This window comes from Anolis carolinensis, chromosome 6, assembly GCF_035594765.1.
Source record: "Anolis carolinensis isolate JA03-04 chromosome 6, rAnoCar3.1.pri, whole genome shotgun sequence".
Taxonomy (NCBI): domain Eukaryota; kingdom Metazoa; phylum Chordata; class Lepidosauria; order Squamata; family Dactyloidae; genus Anolis; species Anolis carolinensis.
Window position 1 is genome coordinate 20,756,103 of NC_085846.1, and position 22,023 is coordinate 20,778,125.

The following is a 22,023-nucleotide window of genomic DNA, read 5'->3' on the forward strand; positions in this document are numbered from 1 at the left end:
AAGGAATGGTTTTAATTGGTTGAAAACACTGGAATCATAATGCAGGGCACAGGGATATCCATGTGATTATCGATCACATATATCCCATCATATCCTAGGATCCAGGCGAAAAAGGCTTTCAGACAGAGATTTGGTGGTGCAGGTGTATTATGTAAAGTACTGTGTCTTTTTTTGACTCCCTATATATAAGGACACTGATCATTACTTCAAGGCCTGATGCCAAAATCAGTATCAGACCAGGGTCTGGCCCATGCACTGAGCATGAACTTTTATCAATGCAAGACTTGGGGGGCATCTACATAGTTAAATTAATGCAGTTTGACACCACTAGCTCAATGCTATAGAATCCTGGGATTTGTATATATGAAAAATAGTATTGTGCCTTACCAAGCTACAACCCCATGATAACTCTAGAACTGAAGTTGTGCCAAACTGCATTAATTCTACAGTATATACACACTCTCTGTCAAGGAGACTAGAACTATCATTTTTCTAAAGGGGCATTGAGTATCTTGAGTCAGGCAACTGATTCTGTTTTTATGTGCCACAAAACACAATAAAGGCAATGTTTGATAAAAGAGGTAGTCGCCCATGCCCTGTCTCCCAAGCCTGCACCTTAAAAAGGCTACCGGTATGTCTATTTTTTTCATTGCAGAATGTTGAGGGCATCGAACCAAAGATTCCTTTGGGATTATGTGTGAATTAGATTGCAGAGAAAAAATACGATTTAAAGTACTAACCAATCATGTAACACATGCAGTTCTAAAGGTTCGCCTTGGTGCCACCAGAAGTCAGTGGGTAACACCCCAGTTATTGGATTGCTCATAAGGTTCCGATGTTTTGCCAGGGGAGGCTGAGAAGGAAATCAAGGGTGGCAGGTGATTTTACAACTTCCCTCTTGCTCCTTTTCAATTCAACATGGCTTAAATACATTACAGGTTAAATAAAGTACACTTATTCAACCTATTTCTCTGTGTCAGATCTTGTTATTCAATTGTCATTCAGTAACATTTTTTCCAGATGAAGGAAAGTAAATCAATCAGGGTCTGACACATGTCTATTGGATGCCATCTTATTCTGAGTCTCTTAGCCTCTTTTCTTGCATCTGTATTTAATCCAGTTACCAGTGTTTGGGGCTAAGTAGGATTATTTTTGAAGATCCACTGTCAACATGATTGGAAAAAAATAGAGGGTGGGTTTTTTTGCATCTGGAAACAAGTTTTAGGTGCTAAGATGCTAGAAAGGTTGGGTACACAAAGTTCACAAGTGATTAAATGTGCTTCATGGGCAATTACTTGTCTTATAATCCTGTGCATAGCTTCTTTGTTCCTGTCTTACTGGATCCAACATTTTGTTTACGCAAATACTGTATACTCAGACCTTGCTTTGCTAGGAACTCCATATTAATGCAAGGTACAAAAGCTGGAAGATGAGGGTGATATTTATGACTTCTTCTTGCCTGATAAATATATTCTTGAATGGCTCTGTTATCTGTTTATTTTGTAGTTGTGAAAATTGTACATGCCCTAGCTGATATTCTATCGTGTAAATAAATGTTATAAACTGGAAGTTGCTGCCAATTGTTAGAGAAATAAGGTTGAACACTGTGAAAGCCACCCACTGTATGGCTAGCAGCTTCCTCCCAGTAGACATAAATCAATGAAAAGTTTCATGAGAACCACTACTCTTCTTAATATTCTTTTAGCTACAACCCTGTGGGCAGAAAAATCAGGTAATCCCAACAGGATGGCCCCCTACGAGGGTCTTCCTCAAGGGCAAACCAAGAATTGGCAACTTGGAAGTCCCTAAACAGACTCAGAAGTGGAGGTGGCAGATCAAAAGACAACCTGGCAAAATGGCACTACCTGGAAGAATCCTCCACCTTGTGCGATTGTGGAGCAGAACAAACAACTCAGTGCTGCATGCTTGCCCACCATGCCCTGTCTCATGCACAGAGGAAGAACTGTTTACAACTGTAGACAACATGGTCACTGTTGCCCATTTTTGGTCTAAAATTATTTAGCTGCTTGTGGTCCCTTTATTTTATCAGTTCTATACTTATCTATTTATGCAATGTGTTTGACACGAATTAAATAAATAAATGTAAATAAATAGTTTTAGTTTTAGTGTGTGTATTATTAGCACCTGATGATTTGGTTACTAATAGGGAAGTCTGAATTTTGGTTTGATTTGGAGATCTTGAGAATAGGAAATATAGCAACTAGTTGTTTAAAAAGAAGTCAAAAGCACCTCAATGGGCTCATCTATATGGGACTAATGTGCTCGGTGTGTGTTTGATCCTCCACTTTTGGTAGGAATCATAGCTTTATCTGGTTTAACCTTACATTAAGAGAAGTCAGGAGATACTACAGACTTTGCCTGAAGTTTTAGCAATCCCATGGCTTTGGTGCAGTGTAGATAGAAGGAGCAGATTGAATTTGACCAGTCTCCAGTCCACACTATGAATTGCCATCATGAGCAATCGCTTTAACTTCCATGTGACTTTCACTATCCCAGATGACTTTAAATATGATATCCCCTCCTCCAGCTTTCCTGGTTGTATGGACACCTCTACTGATGTGAGCAAGAAGTGTCTGCAGAAACCACGAGTTCACATGGAGCTTTGTGGTCATATTGAAGAGCAAAGGCCACATACATGGCAAAGTCGGCAACTGATGTTGTTTCGGCCCCACAAGACTGGCTAGATACCAATCTGCAGATTCAAGGCCAGTTTGGGGCATTTCTATTCAACTATTTCAGGATTAACTGGCCAGTGTAGATGAGGACATTAACACCCAGTAAATGCTGAGTTCACTTGGTTCAGAGTGGGTTAGAGAGATGGAAAATCTAAATCACATGCTAACTCTTGATCCTGGTTAATTTATCTAGAATGGACCTGCATGTAGTTTGAAACCTTATCAAATGGTTTTTAGGAAGCTTGTCTTCCAGATTAAACCTGTTCCGTCTCCCAGAGGTTTGGTTTGCATTTTTCCATAGCTGTAGAAAATAGCACCTGTTTGCATTTGCTCCAGGGTTGCTGCAGATTCTGCAGCAGTCTGATAGTTAGGATATTAGCAGAGTTTGTAGCCAGTTCAGCAAAGTCTTTGTTGCTTGCAGCCTGCAAATGTATCAGTTTGTTCTGGAGACCGCCCCTTTTTCTGGGGAAAGAAGGCTCCATTTTGAGAAGCCTTTTCTGCCTTCTAAACTGAAGAAGAAACAACTTAGATGTGCTTGCGTGGCCAAGCCAGACCAACTCTGTAAAGACCATCGTAAGTACTGACCTGCCTTTAAAACCAGTGCCGAGCAGAGATAGAGGAAAGATCTGTTCTTTCTAATAGCTTTGGCACTGGGGCAGAGAACATCTCCGGATTTCTTTTCCACTGGAAGAAGCCCTACCAACTTTGCCTCAAAAACTAGCTTTGAGCTTAGATAGTTATAGACCTTTTTGATAGCAGTTCAGGGCTAGGGTAAAGAGGATCTCAGGATCTCTTCGCCTTTGGTGGAAGTTAACCCAGCAACTAAAGGGGAAAAGCAAGAAAGGAACATCTGCAAGGTTTTATAAGTTGACTGTTTTTATTTGCAACCTTAATTACATGTACCAAGTCTGCCAAGGACTTTGTGAAAATAAAATTTTGTTTGATTGTTCTACTTGAAGTGCCTTTGATTACTGGGATTTCCAGAACTTCTAAGTAAGGCCTCCACAGTTCACCTGGGCAAAGGAAGAAGCACATCCTAAAGCTTAAAAAGGTACCTGGGTGTGACGGCATTAAACCAGTGAAAGATAGGAGATTTCTGAAATGGTCTTGATGATACAAATGTAAGAGTCCAGGGTTATTAGAAGTGGAAACAAAGTGACTAAAGAGGAGACTAAAAAGGCTGCTATTTCAACTGCTAGAGTATCTTGGTGGGACAGTCTTATCACAGGGGTAAATCACAGAAAAAATATTTAAATTTGTTGGATCCACCAAAACATAGTTGAAATTTCAACAAAATTATGAGACCAATCCAGTGAGCCATGATCCTGAAATCAGGACATTGCAGATTTTGGAATTCATGAACATCGCACAATGGGGAGATTTACATATTGTTAACTAATGATCATGTGCGATCACTGCAAGGAAGTAACATTCTGTACTAGCAAATAACCCAAAGAAATACAATTGTGCAAAACAGCTCCTAAGATATTAATTTGTTCCCACTCAAAAAATTCGCAAGCATCCATGGCATGATGGTGAGCTGTAGCAAGTCTCTAGGAAGGCCAAATTTCCAAGAAGAAATACATGGGTGGGTAAAAATGTTGATTAAGAACTATTAGAATGATAGTTAGGAGGTTCCAAGTAACAATGTAGATGGGTAGGAATAACACAAAAAACAATGTATGCAGTTTATCATTGTTAAAATCCACAAGGATAAAGATGAGGGGATTCCTCTGGTTAACCATTCCTTGGTCCATATTCCAGGACACCTGGAATAGCAAAGAATAGCAGGAAAGGCTATGATGAGTAATGCAGAAATAATTTTAATTCAATTTCTATCTAATGATGGCTGTTTGAATATATTCCCCAGTTAGAGATATCATCACCAGTACAAAAAACATGTGCACTCTTCTTAACAGTGAACATAATAACTGAAATAAGGCAACATTAATACAACCAAAATGCAGGTGCTGTTCTCAGTCCACAATGCTAGGGTTTTGGTGGAATCTATAACTAGATATTTTCGGAACCAGTTTAAACACGAGCTAACTATTACACAAGTTTACAATGATAACATTAAGCTTTGACAATGTAACATTTATGTAAATACTATTCATGCAGCTATCCCAGTTTTAAACAGTTGTTTTCTAGTTGTAGGTTTTTGGGTGCCTAAGGTGGAACCTTCAACAAACCTTTAAGTATCTCAAATTTTCCTCTGGTTCAGGTCAACACCTGAGTCATGAAAAAAGAAGGACTAAATAATAACGTTAACTTTAAAAAAATGCCTAGATAGGATCAATTGTCAGACGTGGATGAATTAAACTTCAGATATCAGTTCTGTGGGTGGTTGAGGGTGCTTTTTGTCTGGAAGAAAAATTCAACAACTTCATATTTACATTGGCCATTAATGTGGACTGCTATCAAAATATTTCTGGCTTCTATTTACAATGTGGATTGTGTACTGTTAATTTCGACATATCCTTTCATTATGCACACATATGTTTTATATTCATATCCTTTCTGTTTATAACCCTTCAGATGTTCATATCACCTTGATACCTGAAACATTCTCCCTAACAAAGCAAATGTTCCCTAACTCAGCTCAAAATAACTAACTTTCATTTTTGGATCACATTCCCTCTCTCTTTAAAATTACCCATTTATTAATTCCTCTTTTCAGAGTCTCTTTGACCTCTTGATTTCTTAGGCTGTAGATGAGAGGATTCACCATGGGAGTCAGAACAGTATAAAAGAGGGAGAATATTTTGTGCAGATCTCCATGGGCATTACCTTTTGGTAAAATGTATACAACTATTAAGGTGCCATAAAATATTGTAACCACCATGAGGTGTGAGGAGCAGGTAGAAAAAGCCTTCTTCTTTCCAGTAGTTGATGGGATCCTAAGAATTGTGGCAATAATATAGAAATATGATGTCAGTGTCAAAATAAATGGGGGGAAAATATCAACGGAAGAGAGTATGACAGCTAAAACCTGAATCAACTGAGTGTCGCTATGAGCAAGTTTTATAACTGAAGGGAAATCACAAAAGAAGTGGTTGATTTCATTAGAGCCACAGTAAAGTAAAGAAGACATTAAGATTATGATAATGCTAATTGGTAAAAATGCACTTATCCAAGAGCCAGCTGCAAGCTGAATAGAAAACTTGTCATTCATTAGGTTTCCGTAATGCAGTGGTTGACAAATTGCTAGGTATCGATCATAAGACATCACTGCCAGAAGGTAACACTCCGTACACACAAGGAATCCAAAAAAGTAGAGCTGCACCACACAGCCAGTAATGGAAATGGTCCTGTCCCCAGTTAGTAAACTAACCAGCATCCTAGGCAGGATAGTTGAGCTGTAAAATGTCTCCATGCAAGATAGATTTCCCAGGAAAAAGTACATTGGTGTGCGGAGATGCTGACTGGATACCACGAGGAAAATGATGGTGAGGTTTCCAACCATGGTGGTCATATAAATTACCAGAAAAAAGAGGAAGAACAGTAAATGCAAATCCTTCAGTGTTCCAAATCCCAGGATGATGAATTCCGAGATACCAGTTTGGTTTAAACATGCAGTATTTGGTATCATTGTAATCTGTTTATGAAAAGAAAAACAAGAACCCTGTGCTTATTAAAACAGTTTTCTTAAGGAGAGGATTGGCCAAAAAAAAGTTTTGGGATTTTTTCCCTCTCAATCTGAGGGGAAAAAATATGTGAAGACTTCAGGAAGGAAGGTGTATTTGCAATGGTCATACAAGGAGAGTACTATGGACATTTATATAGACCATGTTGACCAACTTCCTTTATTGAACAAATCCTGAAGTCAGAACTCGGTAGTAGTCAAATTTGAATCCCAGCAATATTTTTCTCAGATAAAATAAAATCTAAAACAGTCTCAAATTTGCAAATGATATCCCTATCAAATTTGCAGAAGATACAAACTAAGGATATGTGAAATGGCAGAAATCTATTCTGTTTTCGCTCTGTTTTCAGGTCCGTTCCCCCACCTCCCTAGTTGTGTTTTTGGGAAGATTATTCCTGAAATGGAACTCTAGATCCCAAAATCCAGATCCGAATGCCCCCCCCCCTTTTAATCTCCCAGAATCTTCCTGAAAACAGAATCCGGGAGGGGGGCACATAAAAATTGATTTCTGCCATTTCGCACATCCCTAATAAATTGGGATAGGTAGCTACTACACTGGAAGTTAAGAACAGAATTCAAAAGGACCTTAATAAACTAATAAGATGACTGAAATTAATAAAATGAGACAAAATTCTACATTTAGGTCACAGAAACCAAATTCACAGTTATAGAATGGGGTGGGTGGGTGGGGGGTACTTGCTTCACGAATACTACGTGTGGAAAAGACATGGGGGTTATTGTTGATCCTAAATGGAATATGTGCCAGCATATTCTGATTTTAGTTTGCAATAATAGAGGTATAGTTTCCAAGCCAAAAGAAGTAATAGTCCCACTATATTTTGCAACTGCCAGGCATCCAAATGAGGTCTGTGTTCAGTTCTGGGTGCTTCATTTTAAGAGGAATATAGGCATATTGGAGCAGATTCAGAAGAAGGATAATAAGAGATATAGAGAAAAAAAAACATGAGGAAAGGTTAACGGAGATGGGCATATTCAACATGTTGAAAAGAACACTGAGGGAATGATATAATCATAGTTTTTTAAATACCTTTATGGCTGCGACAAAGAGGGAAAGGTACAGACTTGTTCTCTGCTGCTTTCGGGGATAGAATTAATGGTTTTAAGTTACAGGAGAGTAGATTTTGATTGAACATTAGAAAAAGCTTATTTACATTGAGAGTGGTTTGGCATTGGAAGAAATTAACTAAAGAGGTGTTGTGGGGTTGCTTTCACTGGATGTCTTCAAAAAGAATCTGGACAGCTACCTGCTGGGAATGGTCTCATTGGAAATCCTTAATTCGGCTTGAGGTTGGACATAATGGATTATAAATTCCCTTCCAAAGCCCTTTCATATATGATTATATGAAAAGGTAGGGACCCTTTCATAACTATTAGACCTTCTAACCAACACATAGACATTTTTCATTGCAGATATCCATTCTCCTGATAAGATGAAATAATGCGAGGAAAAAACATATTTCCAAATAGTACATCTCCCTAATACAAAATGTTATGAAAACACTTGCATTAAAATAAGTAAAAGGAAACCCATATAAGAGATGTACATGGTTGAGAGAGAAAAGCTGTGTTTGTGAATGTGCATTCATGTGCGTGAGAATTGCATAGAAACATATTGGAAGAATGAACATTCTATTCCAAAAGCTCAAGACTATCCCTTGAAAACCATGAGTTTAATCAATTTACTCACATATATGGCATTATTACTTCCAATTCCTAAAAGGATCAATGTTGCGTGATCTCTAAAAGGCCAGTTGAAATATCTTTGCCTTACCTGTATATATGTGTCTTTTGTTGAGAAGAGAATATTCTAAATAGTTCTTTCAGTTGTATTTATATTTGTGCATTCATACCTATACTGAGCTCAAATACATCATCCAATTTTATTTTTAAAATACCATGAAGTCCCCCAAGAGCAATCATTGCATTCAGATGTGATTTACTGATTTCTATTCAATGAAAATCATTTCCCATTTGGGAGAAAGCGAATAATATGGTTTTATCAAAACGAAAAGAGATGTAGATTCTTGAATTCAGAGAGGCTTTTAACAACATTTTTCTATCCTTCTGAGAGACATTCAGATTAAAATCAAATTAACCCTTCTTCGAAAAATCAAAACTAACAGCAGATTTACTTGCAAACTGATTAAATGGCAATTTCAAAATTCATTTTTGTTGGTGTTGCTGTTATTTAGACCCCATTTTTCCCTCCACAAAGGAAACTCAAAGCGACTTACAATAAAAACAGTTCAATACAATTTAAGACCCAAAATATATAAACATTAAAATAGAATTAAACATCAATTTAAAAAGAACAGTTAAAATCCTTCAACCAATTTAGAATGCATTCAAATATACATTACAATACTCTGTGATTCTGTCACATTGCCATTCCCTTAGTGCTGACAGGAAGAGATCTGAAACCTAAAAGAGATATCTAGCACATGAGATGATTGACAAGAATAACAAGAATGTTAAGACAATCTCCAAGATTCTAGATTTTTTTTTCAAAGGTAAGATATTTATGCTAAATATATTTGGCACAAATTGCAGAAACATTGACAAAAACCACATCTCAGTTTCATGTTGGAGAGAAATCACTCAAAGCAGTTGGGAAGCATTCAAAATGCTGTCTCCCTGCACTGAGATGGCCACTATCAATTATAATCTCAACAATGGGAAAGATGCTTACCATTCCTAATTGTACAGAATCGTCTTAAAAGATAGTAAGGCTTACTCAGGCCCCTTCTACTGCCATATAATAAAGATTATCAAAGCAGATTTTTTATCATGTCAGAAGCAAATTGAGGGTACTGTTATAATGTATTTTTAAAAACACTAACAATTTTTTAAAACTTGACTTTATTCTAGATTTCCTTTGAACAGAAGCTGGCCAATTGGAGTGCCTCTGGTGTTGCTGTGAGAAGGTCCTCCATTGTGTATGTGGCAGGGCTCAAACTACATTGTAGTAAGTGGTCTGTGGTTTCCTCTTCTCCACATTATCTGCTTTTAACTGAATTATATGAGTCAGTCTACATTGCCATATAATCTAGTTCAAAACAGATAATCTGGATTTTATATGTCTGTGTAGAAGGGGCCTCAGTGGTACTCAAAATGGTAATTCATGGACCAGCGATTGTCCAAAATTTCTGCTGAATTTCCTGGAAAAAAGGTAAATGTTGCAATAGCCTTGGCACACTGGAAAGAAAATAATTGCTGGTCTCTTACACTAGCTAGGTCTCCCTGCTCCAGGTCCATCTTCTCTGACTTTATGCTTACTACACTTTCAATTTCCCTAGCTCTCAGGGGCCTTCTACACTGGCAGGCAATGCGGGTCCAACTTGGTGCTTGGGATGTCAGATCAATTCTGCACAGTGTTCTGGTTAGGACTCCCTCAACCACCTCAGAGGCTGGAGAGAGTTCCTACTGCCTAGATCGGGCATGGGCAAACTTTGGCCCTCCAGGTGTTTTGGACTTCAAGTTTGCCCATGTCTGCCCTAGCTGCACCAAACACAGTTCCACACTAGTGGACAGCTACCTTAGGAGTCTCCTTCTGCCACTCATGTCTCAGCTGTTCCCAGCTATGCCATGCCACCTAACTGCTCCTAATGTTGTTGTGGCTGGGAACAGTCAAAACATGAGGGGAGGGTGTGCCGTTCGCCAGACAATAAAAAAACTATAAAGCTGAAACGTGCCGTCCTTTATCCGGGCGAACTGCAAATCCCTATAAGCTGTCCTAAAAATATTGAACGACTGAGTCTGGAAAACTTCAAAAAAGGATGTTTATTCATACAAGGTTGTAAACCTGGCACAGATCTTAAAATTACAGAAAATGAAACAAATTTCTATAGGTTTTAGTTGCAGAATTATCCCTGGTTCCAGAAGGCAAAGGTGATTATAAAACCATTATACCCTAATCACGCTGTCTATATTAGAAGGAGAAACTCTTTCCTTCCCTATCTTTACAGCAAAGATTAGTTCTAGAAGCGACGGAATAACCCTGCTCCTCTAACTAGATTTCCTATTCCAGATCAGTATAATTCAATAGGCTTGATCGATCCATGAAAAATTTGATTCTAAACTCGTTTCAAAACTAGAGGGGGCAGTTTTTCGTTTTTGTTGCTAATAACGAATTTGGCCCCCAAAATTTTTCGAAATTAACGAAAATTCGTTATTTTCGAAATTAATTCGTTAATGGCGGACGCGCATGCGCGGTGGCTCAAAAACAGCCCGAAGGGGGGGGGACTTAGGGGGCTCTCCCGCCCTCATTTTTTGAGTGATCTTCTTCAAACTTGGTACAGTGGTAGAACACATTTAACACTGATAGGTCACCAAAATGTGGAACGTTTCCCTTATCCTCTGATTTTTGGCAAATTTTCATAGCTTTTATAATAAACCATTTTTTAATAATTGCAGAAATCTGTTCCTGGTTTGAAAGTCTTATTTCCTGTTAAATTGGGTTGTCTTTACTGTGAAAGTCATTGTTCTACTTCAGAAACTTTGTTTTTGTGGCTGAAACTTTGTTAAATTGGTGTGTGTGTGATATATATTGTGTATATAGTCCCTGCTTGTGTGTGTGTGTGTGTAGGTAAAGGTAAAGGTATCCCTTGACGTTAAGTTCAGTCATGTCTGACTCTGGGGGTTGGTGCTCATCTCCATTTCTAAGCCCAAGAGCCAGTGTTGTCCATAGACACCTCCAAGGTCATGTGGCCGGCATGACTACATGGAGTGCCATTACCTTCCCAGAAACACCCAGAAAATGGGAATTCCAGACAGGAAACAATCAGGGCCAGCTAATACCTCCCAACAAAGGATTCCCCCAGGTAGGAAGCAGCCAGGCTTTGAAGCTGCAAGGCTATTCAATGCTAATCAAGGTGACCAATTGCAACATTCACACTTGCCTCCCACAGACAAGAGTTCTTTCTCCCACCCTGGACCTTCCACAGATATATAAACCCCACTTGCCTAGCTTCGCACAGACGTCAAAACCTCTATGTCTGCCACAGATGTGGGTGAAACGTCAGGAGAGAATGCTTCTGGCACATGGCCATAGAGCCCGGAATACATACCACAACAGTGTGATCCCGGCCATGAAAGCTTTCGACAACACAACCACAGTATCCATTCAAGTTCATGTAGCGTGGTATGGACTGGAGACCTGTATTGGGGGGAGGGAGGGTGCGAATCTGGGCCCCTGGGAGCAGCCGAGGACGGGCCTGGCCCACACCCCCTCGCATCCCGGGCCTCTTCCTCCTCACCGCCGGGCCCCTCTCGGTCTCTCCAGGCCTGAGCTGAGGCGAGGCGGCGGCGGCGGCCATTTCCCCCCTCCGTCTTCCTCCTCCTCCTCGGCCTCCTTCCCCCTCGCCCCCTCCCATTGGCTGAGCCTCCCATTGGCTGAGGGGCAAAAGGAAAGGAGTTTGGGTGATTTGCAAAAGCTTTTTTTTCTTAACGAAAAAAACGAAGAAATAAGAAAAAACGGCCTCTCGCGATTCGAAACCGCGATATCCAGACGTGTGGACAACCAAGGTTCTATATTGCTTCAAAACAAACGAAAATAACGAATTAATAACGGGTAACGGGAAAATCGAATTATTTGAGCAAGCCTATAATTCAATACTTATCTAATTTGGATAGGCTTAGATTGGCCTGGTTTTGAGGATGATTTGTCCCAGTTAGCTTGCACAGCTGCAGCACGTTGGAAGACTATAGCCAAAATGAGGCTCCAAAATGGAGACTAGACCCTGGTAAAAAAGGGCGGTCCTAAGATGTTGTACTCTTTGACCAATCATTGCAAAGAAAACTGCAGCCAGCTCTTGCAGACTCCAAGCCACTTTTCCTGGGCTTTTGCAGCCAGAGGCTGAAACAAAATGTAAAGGAGGGAAAACAAACAAACGACCAATAGGTAAGGCAAACCATCGTCCTGGGGGACGGAACAGAGGGTGTGATGACAAGGGACTACCATCCCATGTGACAGACAATCTGAGCCCAGGGAATGCAGAATGGTAGTGAAGATATTTGCCGCTCTTTTCAGTTAAGAACTGGTCCAACTGTCTTTATAGCCCCCAAATTGGGGAAAAGCCTGAATCCTGGATTAGGATTACCCCTGTCTTGGATCAAGGCTGCATTGTGATCTTTCCCCATGTTATGCTGCTTCAACCCTGTGTGGTGATTAGTCACTACGAGGCTGATTCACATAAACACCAACAGAAGTGGTCAGTGTAAATGCTCCCTTAATTGTAGTCTAGCCTTAAATTTTAGTCCAGGAGGGTTCCAATTTAGCCAAGATTTGCTCTAGTTCTTCTATTAGTTTTGTACCATAATTAACTCAAGGAAGTCTCTCTCCTGCCTCTCCCCTTCCCTGCTTCAGCTTTAGAAATGCCCTTGAGTTATGATGTGTTTCTAATTATTTAGGAAGCCAATTTTAAAGGTGGTAAGGAGATGGCTAATCACATGGGAGAGCAGAAGATAATTTGGAGTATTTACACAAGACTTTGCAATTGTGAGCCTGCATGCTCAGAAACACAGTGTTCAACCCTCTGTTGAACACTGAAAAATGTATCTAGAGAAAACAAAGAAGGTTGATTCAAGAATCTTTTCATCTGTGGCTTTTTGATGCAAAAGGCTAAAAAATACATATTGGCCCTTCCTCTGTTCAGGTATAATTTCTAGCATTGTTTTGTCATATGAACAAGGAGTGACAGAAGGGGGGAAAGGTGTTATAAACAGTCTTGTAATAGCTCAGTTTGCTTTCATATGGGATTTTTTTCCCATCTCCAATATCTGTTTGAGTGAAGTTCATTTCTCCATCTGTAATATATCATTCATGTCTCTTTCTCTTTCTGCTCCCCCACCAGCTACAATATACACATTAGATTTGGAGATACCCTTACTTTTCTGTTGAAAGAATGAAAAAATGTGTCTGCTTGTCAGCTTCTGATATTGGATCTTTTCACATTCACACATCAAAAGGTAAATGTTCAAAAAATATTTTTTCATACATGGGGTGACATTCAGAGGCATGTTTTGGATGTGAGAGTAATCTGGCTGTGACATCTGTCACCCCATTGATTGCCAGGTTGATTTGACTGATCTGGCTGGCTAGGCGGGTGTCCCCTTCCTCCCACACTGCTCCATGTGCATCCTTCCCAGAGCTGCATGCTTAGTGGAAGAGGATGATGTCCCAGGTATAGAAGAAGTGTCCTGAGGTACATTTAAACAGCTTAAAATAACAGTTGGGCTTGACTAACACTTTCTATACATTCCACAAAGTTTATCTGTTAAATCTGTTGTTATGTTTCCTCCCCAACATGCACTTATTTTGGAATATTAGTGTATAATGTCATCCTTATATTTTTACAGTTTAAGCCACTTTCCCTCCAAAAGGATCAGAGAGGTATATATAGAGTTCCCTGATTTCAGAAATGTTTTACATTAGTCCAATAAAGCAGATGATACATTTATTGCAATGTTTAAAAGTGTTAGACGGTATTCCTTTCTTTCTGTTCTCAATCCATTTGCATTGTTTTTTTCCCCACAGATGCAGATCACTATTTATGAAACATGGAAAAATCAAACAGACATTACAAAATTTATCTTGCTGGGATTTGGAAACCTTATGGAGTTTCAGATGTTTCTTTTTCCCGCACTCATTCTGATCTATATCCTAACTATGTTTGGAAACATTCTCATTGTTATTCTGGTTGTATTTGAACCACACCTTCATACTCCTATGTACTATTTTTTAGCTAATCTATCCTGCTTGGAAGTTTGCTATAGTTCAACCATCCTGCCGAAGGTGCTGATAGATCTTCTAACTGGTGACAAATCTATTTCTCTTTTGGGCTGTTTCACACAGCTTTTTTGCTTTGGGTGCCTTGTAATTGTTGAATGTTATCTCCTCTCAGTAATGTCTTATGATAGATATGTTGCAATTTGCAAACCGCTTCACTATGCAACTATTATGAATGGCAAGGTCATTCTTCAATGTATGGCAATATCATGGATCTGTGCAACATCAATTTTAATTGTCATCGTATCTTTGATGTCACAGTTATCCTTTTGTGGCGTCAGGGAAATTGACCATTTCTTTTGTGATTTCGCTCCAGTACTCCAACTCTCTTGTAATGACACAACCCACATTAGATTATTAGCTGTTATATTTGGCTCATTTGATATCCTGCCCCCATTTATATTGACTATCACATCTTACTTTTGCATTATTAGTGCTATATTGAGAATTCCATCCACTACTGGTAGACAAAAAGCATTTGCTACTTGTTCCTCTCATCTCATTGTGGTCACCATTTTCTATGGAACACTAATGATTGTTTACTTACTACCAAACTCTATTGCATTTAAAAAGGTATTTTCAGTCCCATACACCATACTGACTCCCATGGTCAATCCTCTTATATACAGTCTGAGAAACAAAGAAGTGAAAGAATCTTTGAAAAAGACCATAAGAATATTAATTGGTTTCAATGAAAAAAACAGATGGCACCCAGTAGCTGTATTTGGACATAACATTACGTCATGATCTGTGTTGAAAGGAGTTTGTTTAAAAAGACAAAATGTGGGCAGTAGAGATTGGGATTGCATGCTTGAGGTTACTGTCCCTTTACTGTTCTGATGGTGTATATCTATTTGCATTTATGGAAAGATGATATCATCATACGTATTTTGAAATTATTCTGTCTAGACGCAAATAATACAGTTTAAATAGGACATATAAAAAAGATTTGGTGAATGGGATGATTATATATCTAGGTTTGTGTGTATATTAGTAATACTTTTTGCTAACAAAGCTTGGTCAACAACAAACACAATGAAAAACATACTAGATACCTCACAACTTCTGAGGATGCCTGCCACAGATGTGGATGAAACATCAGGAGAGAATGCTTCTGGAACATGGCCATACAGCCTGGAAAACACGCAACAACCCTGTGATTCCTGTCATGAAAGCCTTCAACAACACATGAAACATACCAGTATTTCTCTTTCAGATACATACTGTTTGATGGAGGTAGAGTCTGTGGTGGAGATTGGATATGGATAATATTTGAACTTGTATTCTCATCTGTGATTAATTTGACTCATCCTGCCAAACACATTAGCTGCTATCTATCTTCTTGATCTGTTTTCAGATAATAGTCCCAATTTGGACACAAGCAACTGGCTCCCATTGGCTAAATGGATACCCATATTAATAACTAGTTACAAATGGAAGTGCCAAATGTCTTAGGAATAAACTAAGTATTAGGTTGCTATGAATTTTTCAGGCTGAATGACCATGTTTTAGTAGCATTCTTTCTTGACATTCCACCTGCATCTGTGGCCTGCCTCTTTAGAGGTCTGTTGAAAATGACCAGATTTAGTTCATTTTCATAGTTTTCTCTTTTCTGTCGAAATTGTCCACATGCTTGTGGATTTCAGTGGATTATCTGTGTAGTCTGGCATGATGTTTGTCAAAGTGGTCCAGCATTTCTGTGTTCTCAGATAATTTTCTGTGTCCAACTTGGTTCATCAAGTGCTCTGCAGTGCCTTTCATGTTCTTTGATTCGTGTTTGGGTGCTGCTTTGTAGACTTGTCCCGCAGTGGTTAGAGGATCCCTCTACTGGATCCCTCTACTGGAACATGGCCATACAGTCTGAAAAACTCACAACAATCCAGTGACTCCAGCCATGAAAGCCTTTGACAATACAAACTATGTGTTGTCTTGGAATTCTGTGAATGAAACTCATAGTGTAGTGTAATTTTCTTTTTGAAATAAAACAAAATCCAAAACCTACATAAGAGTAACACTTTTATCTCCCAACCAAAATTCACAAACAACTTTCTGCAATCTTTCAAATATCCATTGGCTTCTTCATGAGGCCAAAAAAGTTAAACCATCATATAAGAAAAGAAAATCATAGTTTGTTAGAATCACAGGATTACATTTTGTATTGGTGACAGTTCTGTTGTACATAGTTCAATTGGTTTGGAGGGATTTCATTGCAGGCATGCAGTCACTTCCCCCTTGGCCATATGGAGAACTAGGGTGCATCTACACTGTATAATTAATGCAATTTGATGTCACTTTAACTGCCAGGGCTTATTACTATGAAATCCTAGGATTTGCAGTCTAATGGGACACCAAAATTCTTTGGCAGAGAAAGTTAAAGTCCTTGTAGAATTACAACTCTTACGATTTTATAGCATTAAATTATAGCAGTTAAAATGTTGTCAAAGTGCATTAATTATACAGTGTAGATGCACTCTTAAGTGATAATATGGTGATTGGTGCCATTTCTCCTCCTACTCTGCATTCTTTGCATAAGGTATAGAATGGGCTTTCTGGAAAATAATGATGGTATTCACAATTGATAGGTGATTAAATTATTAATGGACAACCATCAAGAATACTTCTGATACCACCAACAATATAATTTCTTTTCTTTTCTTTTTTTTTTGCTAGTTTGTCAGCAATTAAGCTTGAGATATTAAAATTGTGTAAAGGTTTATTTAAAGCAATTTCCCATGGAGTAGGGTGGTGCAAAATTAGAATCAGAACCAGAGACATGGATATAAAATGGAAAAATAATCTAGAATTGCAATAATGAGGATGGAAAGTTGACAGAAACTATTTGAACCTGGTGATCCAGAAAGCAAGATGGGGCTTAATTGTGTTACATATGTTGTTGTCATTCTTGATAGAACAAAGTAGGGAAGTCTTTCAAGGTTGCTGTTCTATGTCTTCTACCTAATTAAAACATTCAACTATCTGATTGTCGTTTTTTTTTTTTTTTTAATGGAATCCCTTAACAGTCAATTCCAAGCAGCAAAGATTATTGAAGTTTAACATTTCTCACTGTTGCTGATTTCAGTTCACTATTTATTTATTTACAATATTTCTACCCCATCTTTCTCACGCGAAGGGACTCAAGGCGACTTACAGAAATCGGCAAAATTTAATGCACAGAACAGAATTTAATAAAATCAAACCACAACTTTTAAATCAATTAATTTTACTTCTTCTAATTATATCCACTAAGCTTTTTTCAGTTTTTGACATCATGTTTCAAATCTATTTCTTGTTGCTTCTTCAGCAAGCACATACTTATGTCCTCAGTCTGTTTTGTTTCCATGTAGAGTTCATAATTATTTACGTGTTTGTATGTTTCTACCACTTTTAGGAGCCCCAGTGGCGAAGTGCGTTAAAGCACTGAGCTGGAGACCGAAAGGTCCCAGGTTCAAACCCCGGGAGCGGCATGAGCGGCCACTGTTAGCTCCAGCTCCTGCCAACCTAGCAGTTCGAAAACATGCCAATGTGAGTAGATCAATAGGTACCGCTGTGGCGGGAAGGTAACGGTGCTCCATGCAGTCATGCTGGCCACATGACCTTGGAGATGTCTATGGACAACGCCAGCTCTTCGACTTAGAAATGGATATGAGCACCAACCCCCAGAGTCGGTCACGACTGGACTTAACGTCAGGGGAAACCTTTACCTTTACCGTACCACTTTCAACTAAATTTATTCATTTTCCTTCTGTTTTCTCTAAGTTTATTATACGTCTTTTAAAAATAAAATCTCCAAGTATCTCTGTTTTCTTTCTTCTTTATTTATACACATAAATCCAATTGCTAGTCCTATATAAAGTAAACCAATGCAGTCAATCAGAACTCAACAAGACAACAGTATTTAAATTCCATTGATTCAATCATTTTGCTCCAGTTGGAGAAAATTATCAGTTGAATTGAATTAGCAATCGTTTATTGCAAATAAAGAGCAACATTGTAAACATAAAATACAACAGGATGTGATACAATAAAAGAACAAAACTTTCCCCAGGGAAATCATGTGGATCTGTATGTTGAGGTCACCATGTATCCCTGGAAATGGCACCATTTGTTTGTACACCAGTCTGTTGATTTCTGTCAGCATGCATTTTTGAGGACTCTTAATCTTTCATGGAGCGACAGAAGGGCCTCATGGAGAATGTAGGGTTGTTTGTCTTAGGCCTTCTTTCTTCTGGCAGCGAAAGCTGAACAGGTTGTATTTTGTATGTGTTTCTTGTCTCAGTGGGATTCCTTCTGCCTCTGTTTCTCTCAAGAAGGAAAACAATCTGCGCTTTTTGTTCCTTCTCAGCCACTTTCTTCACCTTCAGAGCGAACCAACAAATTGCTTCAGGCTCTGAGGCAAAAGAAAGGTGTGCCTTGGGATGTAGGATGGTCTCGATACAATAAAATGTTAATTGGCTTAGACACAGATTGAATGAATTTAAAGTTACTGTATATTTTTTAAATCATTAAAATTACAGTACATCTAATTTAAAATTGTCCCAAAACACTTCATAAAAATTTCTAGGTTCAGCCACTTCAAACAAATGCCCTGCCTGACTTACCTCCCCCACCATCCCCTCTCCTGGGTTCTCCTTTCCAGGAGGCCTTGCGCCCTGTGCTTTTTGGCGCGCTAGCTGGGCAGCCAATCAGGTTTGCTCCAGCCTGCGCCCGGACCAGCTGCATGCGAGCCCTGCTTTGTTCTGCCAATGCAGGCAAAGCAGGGGCAGAACAGCACTTGGTGCCAGTCGCCTCTCAGCTGTCCCATCCCTCCACCCTGAAATTGTATCATTGTATGCATTTATTGTTCAATTGCTCAGCATTTGCTTTAATCACAACTTGGGGGCGTGTGGCATGGGCCCTGGATCCAGTTTGTGTACCTCCCCCCTTTATCGGTGAGGGGGGAGTGTCCTCGTGGTGTAGGGGTGCGGCAGTACCAGTGACCCAGGCCAGAACCAGTCGGCTCACTGCCAGGGACCCCTACTGTTGTGAAGTGGCATTGATCAGCATCGGACTGTCCAATTCTTGACCCAGGACCTATGCATGGCTGCCAACCCTGTTTCTCATTGTAATCAATTAACAAGTTGTAGCCTTTGGTTATCCCAAACCTATTGTATCTGTCTTTCTTTGTGGGTTTCTGGTGGGGGGAGATTGGTCGCCACTGCCCACGCAACCAAAATCCTTTCTGGTGCAGTGACATCTGATTTATGATTTGTAAGAAAATCCTAATAGTAAGAGTGGATTTCTTGAAAGTCAAGTCACCTTTAGCATAATTTGAATAGTTTTTCTTGAAGTAAAAAGAAGCAGATTTTAAAAATGAAAACTGCAGATGTTTCAGTAAGATAATAGCTAGAACAATTTTATATAGGTAATGGTCCAAATATTTAAAGTATTGAATTGTATGTACTGTCACCATCTGTATATCGTGCCTCATGGCAAAAGAAACAAGGAGAGATTTGATATCCACACCTGAATTCTGTATGTCATTTCAATTTAATCAATTCATACATTTCTATCATGGGAATGAATATTTAATGTAAGGCATACTTTTAAAGACTTCACTTCAAACAAAATCTGTTTGATAAATGAAAGATTCACCTCATAATAATTTGAAACGTGAATTTGCTTTTCCAAGTATATTTGTCTTTCTGTTCCACTCAGGTCTCAGCACGATAATGTAACACTTAGGGAAAAAGATAAAGCCCAGTAAAGCACTACTGGAACCCAAGATTGCAAAAATTTCCACTACCACCATGGATTTGCCCGTATTACTTATGTAAGTTGACACGAAGGACAACCAAACAGAGCAAAACACCAGCATGCTGAAGGTGATTAGTTTGGTTTCATTAAAAACTCCAGGCAACTTTCTGGCGAAGAAGGCTACAATGAAACTGACTATGGCGAGAAAGCCCATGTAGCCTAGTACAACATAAAACATGGAAATAGACCCTTCCTTACAAAGAAGAATGATATGATCATGTCCTGATGGCTTTTCCATATCTGGAAAGGGGGGAGATGTTACCAGCCAAATGCCACAGATTACAACCTGAATAAGAGAGCAGAAGAAAACTATGGAATTTGTCAGCCTTTTCCCTGTCCAATGTTGCCAAGTGCTTCCTGGATTTTTAATCAAAAAGGCTAATATTACTGTGATGGTTTTTGCCAAGATAGATGAAACAGCAATTGAGAAAACAATGCCAAAAAATGTTTGGCGTAGGAAGCAGGAAACTTTACTTGGCTGTCCAATGAATATCAAAGAGCAAAGGAAGCACAGGAGGAGGGAAAAGAGAAGAACAAAAGTGAGATCACGATTATTGGCTTTCACTATGGGTGTGTCCTGGAACTTGAAAAATATTCCTAGGATTAAAACTGTGATGAGGGAAAGAAACCCTGATATAAAAGCTAAAATAGCTCCCAAAGGCTCATTATATGAAAGGAACACAATCAACTTTGCAATGCATTTATCACGGCTGTCACTTGGATACTGATCTTCTGGGCATTTTTCACAGTGATCCATATCTAAAAAAAGAAAAAAAAGAAACATTCATGCAGACTTTTACCACAGTCCAAGCAATATAATGTTGATCATCTGAATTAAAATCTATAAGAACTTACTTTGTCATATTAGGAATGCAACCCAATGTCATAATCATGTTAAGTAGGCTTCAAGTTTATGAACTCATTTTCTGATAGTTTTGGTTTTTGATCAGGTATAGAAAAGCATTTCTGTGAAGTTGATATTTTTTTATCAAAATTATCCATTTCTCTTCTCCACAGAAACAAAACATTGCTTAAACATTTGTGGGAGGTGTAGCATATTTTATAATGGAATGACACATTTGCATGGAGTTTGTTATGTTTTTGGAAAGATAAAATGCACATTGCTAAAAAGGTGGTTAAGACAAATAAATAAAGATGCACACAATTGAAAAATGTGCAGAAATGTACTTTAATGAATGGGGTAAAAGGCATACTTAAATAAATTTGGACTTTTTGGAAAATACATACAGAAAATGCAATGAACCTCCATATGTGAAGACAAAATAAGTTTCACAACATGACACTACCAAAGCATGGCAGGAAAATGCAGACACAGATTAAAATTACAAAGGATTCAACAAAGGGGTTTTTTATGCCACTAATATTATATGAAAGTTCCAGGTGGATGATATCTTTTCCAGTAGAGTCAATATATAATGAACATATTGAAAGCATATTTGTCTACCATACACCGTTGTTTTGGCAAAACAGAGTGAACAATTGATGTACTTCTCTAATCCAAATGACTGTCAGAAAAACACCCTGTAGAACTAAAACTGTTGAAGAAGAAAAATAAATGTGCAGTTCAGTAGAGTAGCAGAGTAACCCTGCAAAGTAAATTATGCACTTCAGTGCTGATTTCTAATCAGAGACCCAAAATATAGATGATTGTGATGTTGTATATCAACAAATCCAGCATCATGGTTCTTATCTGTATCAGAAGTCTTAATTGCTCACCAATTAGATGTACAATAGATGTATCTTGGCAATCAAATATTACATAGGGAACACATACCCTTCTGGCTAGAGATTGTTCCTTCTGTACATGGAACACAATCAAAACAGCATGATAACTTCCCAGATGCAAGAGATCTTCTGTATCCGGGATGGCAACTTTCACTGCACACAGAAATTGGAATCTGAGAATAAAACTCTTTGTTATTTTAATGAAAATTGTGAAAATTCATTTTAACAGCACAAGAATAGAACCCAAAGCAAAATATTTGTTGAACTGGAGCAACATTAATTTGATCTGTCTCGCTGGTCTAAATCTAATTGCTACTCTCAGCTGAAACAACCTT

At 38.7% G+C, this 22,023-nt stretch overlaps 3 protein-coding genes across 5 annotated transcripts; 1 reads left to right on the forward strand and 2 right to left on the reverse strand.

The window, feature by feature from the left end:
- Window positions 1-1,765: 1,765 nt before the first annotated feature.
- LOC100556265 (olfactory receptor 2AP1-like) lies at window positions 1,766-17,126 on the forward strand. 3 transcript variants are annotated; one of them, XM_062957230.1, is made up of 5 exons: window positions 1,766-3,269; window positions 9,232-9,328; window positions 12,772-13,016; window positions 13,215-13,329; window positions 13,898-17,126. In XM_062957230.1, exon 5 carries the CDS (start codon window positions 13,898-13,900, stop codon window positions 14,894-14,896), a length of 999 nt encoding a protein of 332 aa, XP_062813300.1. In that variant the 5' UTR covers window positions 1,766-3,269; window positions 9,232-9,328; window positions 12,772-13,016; window positions 13,215-13,329; the 3' UTR covers window positions 14,897-17,126. The 3 variants fall into 3 exon arrangements, with proteins under 3 accessions (XP_062813300.1, XP_062813299.1, XP_062813301.1); XM_062957229.1 differs by lacking the exon at window positions 12,772-13,016; XM_062957231.1 differs by lacking the exon at window positions 12,772-13,016 and having other exon boundaries at window positions 9,232-9,299.
- LOC100556460 (olfactory receptor 6C4-like) lies at window positions 5,326-6,349 on the reverse strand. Its single transcript, XM_003224548.4, has one exon. It carries the CDS (start codon window positions 6,286-6,288, stop codon window positions 5,326-5,328), a length of 963 nt encoding a protein of 320 aa, XP_003224596.2. The 5' UTR covers window positions 6,289-6,349.
- A 2,411-nt stretch (window positions 17,127-19,537) lies between the features above and the next one.
- On the reverse strand, window positions 19,538-21,858 carry LOC103279791 (vomeronasal type-2 receptor 26). The gene is made up of 2 exons (XM_062957239.1): window positions 21,738-21,858; window positions 19,538-20,701 (listed from the first exon to the last, which is right to left on the reverse strand). The coding sequence occupies exon 2, from the start codon at window positions 20,697-20,699 to the stop codon at window positions 19,782-19,784; it is 918 nt and encodes a 305-aa protein (XP_062813309.1). The 5' UTR covers window positions 20,700-20,701; window positions 21,738-21,858; the 3' UTR covers window positions 19,538-19,781.
- Window positions 21,859-22,023: the final 165 nt, after the last annotated feature.

Bases quoted from the DNA above. Each gene is read 5' to 3' on its own strand.
- LOC100556460 (XM_003224548.4), bottom strand. From the start codon at position 6,288: ATGATACCAAATACTGCATGTTTAAACCAAACTGGTATCTCGGAATTC.
- LOC100556265 (XM_062957230.1), top strand. From the start codon at position 13,898: ATGCAGATCACTATTTATGAAACATGGAAAAATCAAACAGACATTACA.
- LOC103279791 (XM_062957239.1), bottom strand. From the start codon at position 20,699: ATGGATCACTGTGAAAAATGCCCAGAAGATCAGTATCCAAGTGACAGC.